This window comes from Artibeus jamaicensis, unplaced genomic scaffold, assembly GCF_021234435.1.
Source record: "Artibeus jamaicensis isolate MK-2021 breed Jamaican fruit bat unplaced genomic scaffold, CSHL_Jam_final contig_76, whole genome shotgun sequence".
NCBI lineage: Eukaryota > Metazoa > Chordata > Mammalia > Chiroptera > Phyllostomidae > Artibeus > Artibeus jamaicensis.
In genome coordinates this window covers 16,346,952-16,359,522 of record NW_026521954.1, presented here as the reverse complement: position 1 = coordinate 16,359,522, position 12,571 = coordinate 16,346,952, and the positions used below count along the sequence as shown (strand labels likewise).

The window sequence follows — 12,571 nt, the reverse complement described above, 5'->3', positions numbered from 1 at the left end:
GGTACGCTTTTTGAAATGGAAAGTTCTGTGGGGATTATCAAGTCCGGTTTTCTCATTTTAGACCACTAATGAGGTAAAATGGCCTACCAAGGTTAGAAAATAAGATAGTGGGCCCTGGCTAGTGTAGCTCAGTGGACTGAGTGCCTTCCTGCAAACCAAAGGGTCACTGGTTCTATTCCCAGTCAGGATACATGGCTGGGTTGCAGGTCAGGTCCCCAGCAGGGGGCATGCAAGAGGCAACCACACATTGATGTTTCTCTCTCTCTCTTGTTCCTTCCCATCCCCTCTCTCTAAAAATAAATACATAAAATCTTTTGAAAAAAAAATAAGAGAGTAGCAGAAGAGGGGTAAGAATCTGTACTCTTATTATTGTTTTTGTTTTCTCATATTTAGGGATGCCACCCATTGAATGCAACTCTTTTTGTTTAGAAACAGATGCCATGGATCTATGGGTAGCACTGTGTATTTATGCATACCAGACCTAGTCTGGAATAAGAGGAGCCAGGCCCTCTAGGACCCATACCCCAGTCTTCTGCAAGAACAGGAGTTCAAAGGACTCAAAGACAAGCAAACACAAATTTCAGACTTGCAAGTGACTTATTTATTTTGAAGTGCATTTATTCTATACATATTTAAAGCGAGATAACAACTTCATTATGCAAACCTAGCATTACATATGCCCTAAGAATGTAATGCACATTGCACCTGTAAAAATGGGGAAAGAAAAACTACATCTGGACTAAGAACTACACTGTAAAACACTTTTAAGGCTTAAAGGAAAATGCTTAATTATTTAAGAAAAAAATTTCAAAACCATCTTTATAGGGCTTTAACCTAAGTCCAAATTTTTGTACTTAACACTCAAATCTTTTTACTATAGTACACTTTAGCAGACACATAAGAAAGGTGGAAGAAATTACTTTCCCCAACTTAGATATGTAAAATGGTAGGGGGAGGAAGGGAACTCCTATGGGAAAATAAACCTGAAAAATACTAGAGTTTGTTTTTAAGAAAGCTGCAGAAAAATCTATGAAGATGCTATTTTGATAATAAATGTTTATCCTTTTCATTAATTAAAATCAGGCTATGACTTTGGATTTGTGCATATTCTCATCTATAGATTCAGACTATGTACAATGAACCGTAACAATTTAATCCATTCTTTTGGTTTCTATCTCTCATAAACAAAGGATGCAACCAACTTAAATCTAGTTCAGCAGGTTTTCTGAGGCTAGCATTTACTTTGGAAATGTCTTATACAAACTTCAAAACAGAAAGCACTTTTGTTCTCTGTCTCTATCAACATTCACGCATTAGATAAAATGTCTCCTTAGAGTGGTTACCAACATTTTATCATTTAAAAACACTTTCTAAAAACACTAGAAATCAGTTGTGGGTTGATGTTGAAGTTTATAAGAGAGAACACTCACTCTCTGTGTATTATTAGTACAGTGTTGGCCTGGGAAATGCTGATATTATAAACTATAAAATACAGGATAGAAACCGTTTATACAAATCAGAATAGTTTGGAGTGCAAGCAATTAGAAAAAGAAAGAAATTCATAAAGGTTAGTAATCTTTAGAGGAAGGAAATGCACACTTTCCTTTGGGAGAGTAAATGTTTTTGCTCCTAAAAGAAAACCAATACCAGAGTAGGTTTCGTCCCCAGACCTGGAATAAACGCCATCAACAAAGAGTTTACAGAATGACCACACATCATCCATGAAGTCAGGTAAACAATTCCCTCAACATGGCTAAGAATGCCGACACTACTCCATGTAACTGTCAGTCTCAGGAAATAAAAACCAGTGCCTTCCAATGAGAGGTCCCGTCCCATTTGCTGGGTACAATAACACACACTAATAAACAGAGACACCCAACCAAGTTCCTGGTGTCATGAGGACGCACGAGATAAAGTCAGTGTTAAAGAGCAGTCACCGCTTCCAGAATTTAGAATTTGATCCTCTTTTAGAACTACAAATGTTTCCATTGAAGGAGGCCACAAAAAGCATTCTGCAAACTTATTTAACATGACTTGAACAAACCCTGCTTTCCACCATCCCTCCCCGCGTGGGTTACAGACAGAGGTTTCTGATAACCTACATCAGAGTGACACACTTACTCTAATTTGATGTTTGCTATTTGTATGCCATACTTGGCAGCCCCCTCTGGAGGACTAGATTAGTTGTGGATGTAAAACATTTATAACATATTTGCATTTTTACACAAGTTTCCAATTTAAAGCAAGACAAATATCAAAGTATTAGCATGTCAAACAACATCATCTGCGGCTGCGTTTCAACATTGCTGACACCTTCAGAGCCAGTCACTAGATGTATGCAAACACTCTCAAATGAGTTCGGAGAAGAAAATAAAATAATCTAAATTTGCTCAGACTCTTAAAAGAGACTTTAATTCAGGGAAAGGTACAGGCAAGTACATGTCTTATTTTTTAAAGCAAAAGATGATAGGGACAGTAGGAGAATGAGCCTCTGATAAACATACAGAACAACACTGGAAAAGCAGTTTGCTGTTTGGATTCCATGCTAAGGTCTGTCATATGAGTTGGGGACGCTGCCCCACAAACTCTCTGTTGGGATGAAATATAAGTAATATTATAAACACGTCTCAAGACAGCCTTATAAAAAGCTTGTCAGTCTTAGGCTTCAATCTTAAATCATAAGAAATTATAATAAATGTATAACCATTTCCATTCAATGAATGCATTTGCATGGCAACAAACAGATGAACCTCACAACATATCCAAATAAAATTTGCTGATACAAGGGGGAAAATAGATAAAATAATTTAAGATCCATATGGACTAAACGTTCTCAATACAAGCAGACATATCAATTATAAACCTTTCATTTCCTCAGTTTCGGTGCTAACATTTTGATTTAAAGTGTTGCCCTTAGTTTTAACATTCTATTGCTGTGAAAACATTACTGAAACTTACAAAAAGTTTATCTTATTAATCTTTTCTTCCTTGAAAAAATCTGCCTCTCCTCACGTCCACCCCAGAGTTACATTTCTCTGATTTCCTTTCAGGTGCCTCTTCTCGTCCCTTAAGAAATATTTATTGCAAAACAGAATTTTTAGAAGTCACTAAAAAGAACTCCCTTACCTTCTAAACCTGCTTCAATCAGCCCAAACTGTTCCAATAATTTAACAAAAAGCACAATGACGATCAGAACTGCTATCATTTCAAGCCCTTCCAAGTTCATGGTCAGCTAGGTCATGGTCCGATAACAGCCAGTGAGAAGTGCATGTCTTCCTGGCTTTCTTTGTAAAGCCATTAAACTACATTAAGAAAGCTACTGCCAGAGGAGCAGGGGAGGAGGAGAGCTGGGGGGGGGGGGGGTTAGGGAGAGAGAGAGAGAGAGAGAGAGAGTGAGAGAGAGAGAGAGAAAGAGAGAGAGAGAGAGAGGAGACGAGATGGAGAGGCTGCGAGAAAGGGCGTGAATGGGAGAAAATACATTCATCCTGTCTACAGTAGAAGAGGCCAGAAGTGGCAGCCGGATAAAGTCAGCCTGTCGGAATTATGCGCTTCCTGGGGGTTATCACTCTTACACAGAGAGACAGCCACGCATGAAGTAACACACAGATCACCCGAAGACCTGGGAGGTCACGAGAAGGTCTCCAGGAAACATGACGTGTGGCAGCGATGGCTAGGTGGCCGCTGGTCCAGCCAGCCCGCGCCCGCTCTGCTTGTGGCTTTGTGGGGCTGGCCAGTTGCCTTGGAAACGGAAGCTAACCAAGGCTGGACTCCTGCTGCAGACAGGGACCAGCGCACCGCATCTTGAAATAAACCTGAAAATGCTGAGGGGCGGAGTATCAGCTCGGATTCAGCTGCTTCAGAAACACTGTTTACTAGTCAGGAAAAGCAAAGTGTGTATTTTGTCCCAGCTCGATGAGAACAGAGAGAAGGGAGTTGTGCTGTATTGACTTGCTTCTTTTCAATGAGTTGCTTTATCCCAGGACACAGTCTGAGTCATTGTGAACAAGTATGGGGATTTCAAGAGAGACTATCCTACAGTTGCAAATGAAAGGTATAATAAATTAGTAAGTATTCCTAATCATTGTTAATTTTAGAGTTCAGCAGCTAGCTGAGGCATTAGCTCGCTCCCATTGAATACACCAAAAAAAATACTTTTTTTTCAGTGTGTACCTCCTTTGCTTTTTTAAAAACATGATTCAAGTAAATTTGGAGCCACAAACAGTTTCTGAGGAAAAAAGATCAATCAGAAACAAAACTTTGCTTGGAGCTTCTGTTTCTTGCACAATCATCCATCTCTCCCCTCTCCCCCCATTGCTGACCAAATAGATCAGACCCACATTAAAATACAGAATTCAAACACACAAACAAGTGTTTGAAGGCATCTCAGAGATCCAATTAAAGATGAACACACTGAGGACCCAGAAAGCACAAGGAAGAGCAGGCAAAGGCAGAGCTGGTTACAATGCAGGCCTTCCTACTGTCTGGTTGGCTTCGGGGGCAGGGTAGTGCAATGGTTCAGAGCATGGGCTCCAGAGCCCAGGTGCCTGGATTTCGGTCTCCGACCTCTCACACAAGCGGTGTGGCCTCAGGTACGTTACTCAACACCTCCATGCCTTCATGTGCTTGTCTGCAAAAAGGGCATAATGCACTTAGCTCATTGGACTATTGCAGTAATTGGGTAATGCTTTCAAGAACAGAGTATTCAATCATTCGTAGCTCTTGTTTTTATCACAAGTCTCTTCGTCTGTGTTGATACCACACGGGGCTGCCAGAGTAATGGCTCTGAGGTTCATTCCTCATATTATTATTCTCTCCACAAAAACTTTTCATGGCTCCCTATATCCCTAATGAATAAAATCCAAGCTCCTTTTAACCGCATCCTAGTCTCTCAGGCACCTGATGGCAGCTTGAGGGTACACCTCATTGGCCCTATTTCTGTCCATCACTCTACCTGACAGCCCAGCTTCCTCCCGGCAAACTCATTCAGAGGTCCTACATCCCCATGCTTTGTTCAGAGACTGCATGTATTTGAAAAACACTTTCCACACTATATTTGCTCCACAAGTTCCTAAAACAGTTCCATGAAACTTCTCCAAGCAGAATCGGAGAGAAACTCTCTCTCCCCTTCCCTTTTATTATAGTACTTTTTCCTTTAAAATACATTATAGTATAGCTACTTGGGTGCATTTATCCACACTTCAGGGTAAGTTTGTTGAGGGCGGAAATCATGCCTTCCGTTCCTGTATATTCCCCACATGCGTTGATGGACAGCACATCATTCTTCTCAGGTCTATGGCGCATATACTTGTTGCATAACAATAGGCAGCATTAATTAATTACCACATACCAGATGCTTTGCACACATTGCTTTCCCCTTTCAGCCTCTCTGAAATGAGGTGTAATTAAATGAGATTTGCAGAGAAACACTAAGCCTCAGAGTGTAACTAGTAGCCTCAAGGTTCTGCTTCTGGTAATGGATGGGATCAAAATTCAATCACTAATTTGTTCAACTCAAAGCTCATTCTTCCTTCCATTATTCCACACAGATTTAATTGAATTAAATATCCAAACAACTGGCACAAATATTTATCATCCCAGGAATGAAGGCCAGAACCAAAATGATCCTCCCAAACAGTTTTGTGACATTCTAATTAATCCATTAACCCCTGAAACTTTGCAGTAGCATGAGAAGATTGCAATCTCATAGTTAATTGAATTCATGGATCTTCTTGCCTATTTATTTACAAGATTATTATTGCTTAAATGCACTTCAATCTCTAATCTCCAGAAAAGATTTTTCTGCTTTTCTACCCAAGGGAACCCTTGAACTTGCCCCATAAATGGAAGTCAATGATCAGGTCCTTCGTATTTGTATTTAAAGCCAATGTCCTGGCAACAAAAACAAAAATGTACACTTTGGACTTCATCAAATTAAAAAGATTCTTTATAGCAAAGAAAACCACCAACAAAATAGAAATGCAGCCTATAGAATTGGAGAAAATATTTTCAAACCATATGCCTGAAAAGTGATCAAATCCAAAATATATAAGCGGCTCATACAACTCAATTGCAAAAATCAAGTAACTTGATTTAAAAATGGTTGAAGGTCATGAATAGACTTTTTCCAAGAAGACAGACAAATGGCCAACAGGTGCACAAAAAGGTGCTCAACATCATTAATTATTAGGGAAGTGCAAATCAAAGCAGATGAGGAGATTAGTCTAAGAATATACATGCATAGGAAAAAAAGCCCACCATGAGATATGACCTCACAGCTATTAGAATGCCTGGGTGACAGGCAGGATTTTGCTCTGAGTGGTAGGCACACAATGCAATATGAAGATCACATATCATACAATGTACACTTAAAACCTATATAATCATGTTGACCAATGTCACCTCCAGAAATTTCATACAAAGTAAAAAAGATAAAAGGTAAATGTTGGTGAGAATGTGGATGAAAAGGAAATTCTATGAATTGTCAGTGAGAATTTAAATTAGTACCACCACTGTGGAAAACAGTATGACATTTCCTCATAAAATTATAAATAGAATTACCACATAATTGAGCATACTGTCTTCTGGGTATATATCCAAAGGACATGAAATCAGTACTTTGAAGAGATACCTGCACTTCCGTGTTTATTGTATCATTATTCACAGTAGCAATGATATAGAAACAATCTATTGATGGAGGAATGGGTAAAGAAATTGTGATACACACAAACACTGAAATGTTATTCAGTCTTTAAGAAAAGTAATCCTGTCATTTGTGACATTGTGGATGAATCTGGAGGGCACGATGCTAAGAGAAATGAACCACACATGGACAAAACCAAAGGGGGGTAGGATCAAGGTGGGGAGGTGCGGATAGCTGGGGTTGGGAGGGGAGTTGTGTGGAGAAAATGGAGACAATTGTGCTTGAACAACAATAAAAAAATTGTAGAAAAAAAGAAATAGAAGTAACCAGACTCAGAAAGAAATGATCTTACGTATACATTGAATCTAAAATAGTTGAGTTCATAGATGCAGAGGGTAGAATGGTGGTTACCAAGGGCAGGGCAGTGGGACAAATGGGAAGATGTTGTTCCAAGCGTGCAACGCTGTGGGTATGAAGGATGAATACATTCTAGACATGTAATGTACAGCATGCTGGCTGTAGTTAATGCTGCTGTGGTGTATTCCTGAAATGTGCTAAGACAGTGGATTTCTGGGCTCTCATGACCATGAAAAAGGTAACTATGCAAGAGATGACTGTAGTAATCATTTCACTATGTAAATGTATATCAAAGTATCATATTGCATACCTTAAAATGCATGCAGTTTTTATGAAAACAAAATAAAGTTGGTGTTGTTTGGCTGAGAACTGGGTGTAGGCATGTTGCCAGGGAGAAGTCCAGAGGGAGGTTCTTTCCACTCGGTCAGGATGTTATAAGTTAGGGTCTGAATTGCTCCTCCCAGGACCTGTGGGGGTTCCTTTCAGAGTGTTTACCTCATAAGCTCAGGCCTTTGTCCCTGGCTGTTCCCTCTATTGGAATGCTTATGTCCAGGTCACTTCATGAATAGGTGACTTCAGGTAGGTTTTAGCTCCAAACTGCCCATCACAGTGAGGTCATTGCTAACTGCACCATGTAGAATACCACAGCTTCCCCAAGCCTGAGATCACCGCGCTCTATTTTCCTCCAAAGCACTGCCAACACTCGAGAGGTATATTTGTTTACTCATTTATCTAATATCTTCTGGTAGAATATAACCTGCTGCCTATGAAGGCAGAGATTTTTATCCATGTTGTTCACCAGGATAGCCTTGAGCTTAGAATAGTGCCTGGAGCATAAAAGGCACTGACTAGCTGTGGCATGAACAACAGTACAGATACTGTCACCTAGACTACAAAACTACCTGCTCTCTCACTCACCTGCCAGGACCTTGCTACCTGTTATCTTGAGTGCCCAGTGTGCCTGTGGACCCTGCTTAGGTCTCTGCCTGCCTCCTGAGGAAGCCCTGTGCTGAGGAAGCCAGCACAGCCACGCAGTGTGTTCCTGACACCTGGCCGTAAGGAGAGCCATGAGCACTGCCCACAGGAGTGTGCTGGCCGTGTTCTCTCAGAGTTTAATGTGACTTTAATCTGCAGTTCCCAATGATGCAACCAAGGAAAACCATACCAGGCAGCATCAGGGCAGGTCTCCCTGTCCAAGTTACCTAAATGCCACTTGTGAGGAAGGAGGATGGGAAGGATCTAGGAAAGTGCCCCCTCCCATCCTTTGATTCCTCTAAAAGACCGTTGCAGTCTAAATAGGCAAAGTAGCTTTGTCTATCACTCTTAGCTTTCAGTCATAGTTTAGAGTCAGACTAAAGCATGACTGGGTATCTTTCCTTCCTGTAAAGCACAGCATTCCATTGTAAAAGACAAATACTAGAGTGGCCAATAGAAAGAAGAGACCAGATCTTTGGCCTCATTCAGGTTACTTAAACTTTCTAAACCTCGGTTTGCTGGTCTTCCAAATGGGGCCAGTACACGTCTCTGAGGGTGTCGTGAGGATTACGTGCTATATAGCATTTGTGTTTCATGGAGTACATGCTTTGCCAAGTCCTGGGCTGAGCACACCAACTCTCCTATCCTCTTGACGAGTCCAAGAAGAAGATAAAGGTTTTCATTCACATCTTAGGGATGAAAAAACAGAGGCTTGGGAAGAGTTGGTAAATTGCCCCATGTCCCAAAGCATTGGAAGCCTGTCATCTGTACACAGATGGCCAGGAGAATTCCTACATGAAAGACCTAACAGTGGACAAATTCCCACTGAGTGCATAATAAGCACTTCCTTTCACTGACAGACAAATGTCAGTGTGGTAAGTAACCAGCACTATACTGCCAAAATAGAGTTAGTTTGCCCTTCCTGGGTTGTGTGACTTCAGACCCAGGAAAATTCTGTGCCCCTGCACTGGGGTTGGGGAGTCGAGGGGCTGGGGCTGGGAGAAGGAGTGAGTATGAGGCAGCGGTGAGAGAAGGGGATGCTGTTATGATATCTTGTCGAAAGTGCCTAAAGTTTTCTGTGACCTACTCTCAAAAACTAACCAGGAGGGTGAGAGGCAGATCCCGGTCTTACTGTTTAAAAGAAGGCTCCACAAAGCAGCTGTTGGGATGAACTCTGGCTCTGCAGCCACTGAAACCTTTCTTGGCCTGCGCCCAGACGAATGAGCGCATCCAGCCACAGACAGTCCTACTGTAGCACTGGGCAGCCTGTCCTCCAGGTGCAGGTCACTCAAAATCACCGGTCACTAGCAGCAAGAAACCCACTTCTGCTGTGTTTTCAGCAACATGGCTTTTGGAAGAAAAACAGTGTTTTCTTCCAAAAATGAGGGGTGAGGCTGCCCTTTGAGGAACCAAGACAGGGTGCAAAGAGGGTCTGGTGATGCCCATCTTTTACATTCTGGGTTGGCAATGGTATTGAGCAAGGGGTAGGGGAAGAGAGGGAGGCAGGGTGGGGAGCTTTCTCTCACCCAAGTCTCAGAGCTTAATTACTTTGTCTGGTCAAAAACTAAACTTTATTTCATGTATTTTTTATCATTCATCATGTATTCATTCACTATATTTATGGTTAAGGTCTGTAAGATGGTACGGGCAATAACAACCCTATGTCCAGTTTTTGCAACACTTAAAATTTATTGAAACAAAATTTAGATGGTAATAGCCAGTGCTTGTAGGCTAATCATTGGTTGACAGATTAGTGAGCTAAGCACTTTATCTGTATTCTTTTACTGCACCCCGCACTATATCCTATGAAGGAGGGACCACTGTTATCTCCATTGTACAAGTGGGAATTGAGGAACGGAGAATTAGTAGACTATAACAGAAAATATCCAACCCAGGATTGAAATTCAGGTCTGACTCCAGAGATCTTGACCAGAAAGTTTTTTTAGAATTAATTGCAAACAACTAGCAACTATAGCAACTTCTAGCAAAAAGGTCTTTGAGGGAGTACGGAAAGTACCATGAGAGTGGGAGACCCCACTGAGGCCCAGTGGCAGCAGAAGGGAGGAGAATGGAATGATACAGATATTAGGTAGCAATTTTTTTCATAGCAAGAGCAGTCTACATTACATGCCCAGTGGAGGATAAGACTAGACTCGTCAGAGAATTCACCCAGGTCCTGGAAAACACTCAGCGCCAGTCAGATCACTCCCCGTGATGCCTGCATGAGGTTGCTCCCCTCCATCTCCTATTCCAACAAAATGAGGACCAGTTGCCTGCCTCTAACTTATTCCCCTCCATTGGCAGTTACTTGATCCAAGAGAAGCCTGGCTAAATCCTCTGACTGAGTGAACTGGGAGGATATCTGGCCCTTCTACATGAACTTCAAAATAAAACCAAGCAGTAAGGCATCAACCGAGAAGTGTATTTCAATAATAATGTGAAGAAATAATGAGCTGCATTTATGAAAGTGGCAGACAACACAGACCAAGGTTCAGGAGCAAGCTTAGGTTCAAATCTTCAGTCCACTTCTTTGGAGCTTCTTGGCATTGAGAAAATTGCTGAGATGATTCATGTAAAGCACTTAGAACAGAGACTGTCACATTGTAGATGCTCAATAAATGGTACCTATTATTGTTATTACTTACTGAGTGCTTGCTGCACATCACACACTGTTCTAATTGCTTTACATGAATTATATCAATAAATTCACAGAACAACTCCATTAGCTAAATACCATTATGATTCCTAGCCACCTCATGGTTACAAAAGAGTAGCACATCTTCAATTAAGTTGAGATTCTGAAGAAAACACACAGCTCACATCCACTCGTCAAGTTTACCACCATCTTCACCAAAGTGATGTAGGAAAATTTATTTACCTTAATGACGTAGCTTTTAAATTGATGGTCTTATGAAAAAAATGTAAATCCAGGCATTTCTGTTGCAAAGAAAATAAATGTAAATATCATTGCAATACCTCCCCTGGGAACTGGTGTTTTAGAAATCTTAGTCAAGTCCCATCCTGGGATACTTCGCAGGGTGAACAGGTACAGTGAGGCCTCAGTGGAGCACCAGACTCTATTCAGGTTCAACTTTTTGTTTTCAGAGTCCTGTCATCTGCTGAGGAAATTTAATTCAAGGACATATTATTCCACTGCTCCATCAGTCTCATCAGTTGTCTACACATCACACTCAACACTCCTCGGCTAGACAATATCTTCAGTGGTAAGAAAGCAACACCACACCAGGCTTCACCAGGTAACTTTGTCCTCAGGATGAATAGCAAAGGCATCACGCTCAGTGGGTGAATGTGAATGGAGTTAAGTGGAGGAATAATAGGCAGCAACTCAGAAAACACTTTGAAGCCACTATAGAGCATCCTTATGGGATTACAAATAAATGAGGAGGCTGGATTGTAAATAAGATCAACATTGCTTAACACTGGCAAGAGAGAAAAGACCATTCTCTTGAGTGTTTTTACATAAATGCATATGTAAAATAAATACATGTATATTTACTGGCGGTGCTCAAAATTTAGTGTACATTACAGTTACCTAGAGATTTTCTTAAAAATGAACCTTTAGATCTTCCTCAAAGATTCTGATTCAGTAGATCTTGAGTAGAGCCCATGGGTCTTCCTTTTTATCAACTATCCCAAGCAGGACTTCTCGGGCTGCACCGTGAGAAACACTACATTCATCTGCTCACACACTCTCACCCCGCAGGTAACACAGCCTCCAGGGAGACGTTTCTCCAGCTTATTAAAAACTCGCCAAGAGTCACACACATTTTGAACTTGACATCGTCAAGAATAGACAGGGGCTCCAACCATTTCTCCACCTTCTCTAGAAAGTTTTTTCTTCTGCTAAAAGTAAGATATTTTTAAATTGTTGGTGAATTCATACAAGGTTCCATTCTATGTTGTCAAAACATCTTTTGATGACTCACTCCCTGCATCCACGATAACTTCCTTTCCCCAGGGAGCTTCAGCTGCAAACTCAGATGGAGACAGGACTGCAGACCTTTCCACACGTCTCAGCCCTGCTCCACAGCCTCGCTCTCATCTTGGATTTATCCCTGGAGCATCCTCTTTTGGGCCCCAAATGTAATCACTTAAGAGAGGGGCAACACTGATATGCAGCCATCTTCATAGCCAAGCAAAGCGAAATAAAGAGCAAGTGATGGATGCGAATGTTCGGATGTGTGAAGCTGATTTAGACAAAGTAGATATTGCAGTTTGAGATCTAATAAAAGAGAAGACGGTAGCCACATGGAGCCCTGTCCCATGCCTCCGCCAGAGATCATCTTTATCCAAATCAATACTATAAAAGTAGCAAAAGACACAAAGTCTGGTGCATCATTCATTTATTATAAAATCGAATAATTGAAACAGGATTATTTATGTGATCATTAAACTCAGGGCAATTTCTACAGATTTTAGCCCTGTTTAATAGAATTCTTGGGTACAGATATATATTTAGCCAGATTTTATTCCAAATATTGTGCCTTCCAAAAAATTATTCTTCATTACAGTTGACATCTTATAGTTCTTCACTATAATATAAAATATGTTTATTCTCTTACTTTATTGCATGAAAGA

At 40.9% G+C, this 12,571-nt stretch overlaps 1 protein-coding gene across 2 annotated transcripts in view; it reads right to left on the bottom strand.

The window, feature by feature from the left end:
- Positions 1 to 3,337, bottom strand: part of KCNIP4 (potassium voltage-gated channel interacting protein 4) — a 410,379-nt gene extending 407,042 nt beyond the window's left edge. Inside the window, exon 1 of one of the 2 annotated variants that reach the window (XM_053672505.1) lies at positions 3,127 to 3,337. In XM_053672505.1, coding sequence (XP_053528480.1) covers positions 3,127 to 3,226 — 100 coding nt within the window. In that variant the 5' untranslated portion in view covers positions 3,227 to 3,337. The remainder of the gene's footprint in view (positions 1 to 3,126) is intronic. The other variant, XM_053672509.1, reaches the window with a different exon arrangement.
- Between the last annotated feature and the right edge of the window lie 9,234 nt (positions 3,338 to 12,571).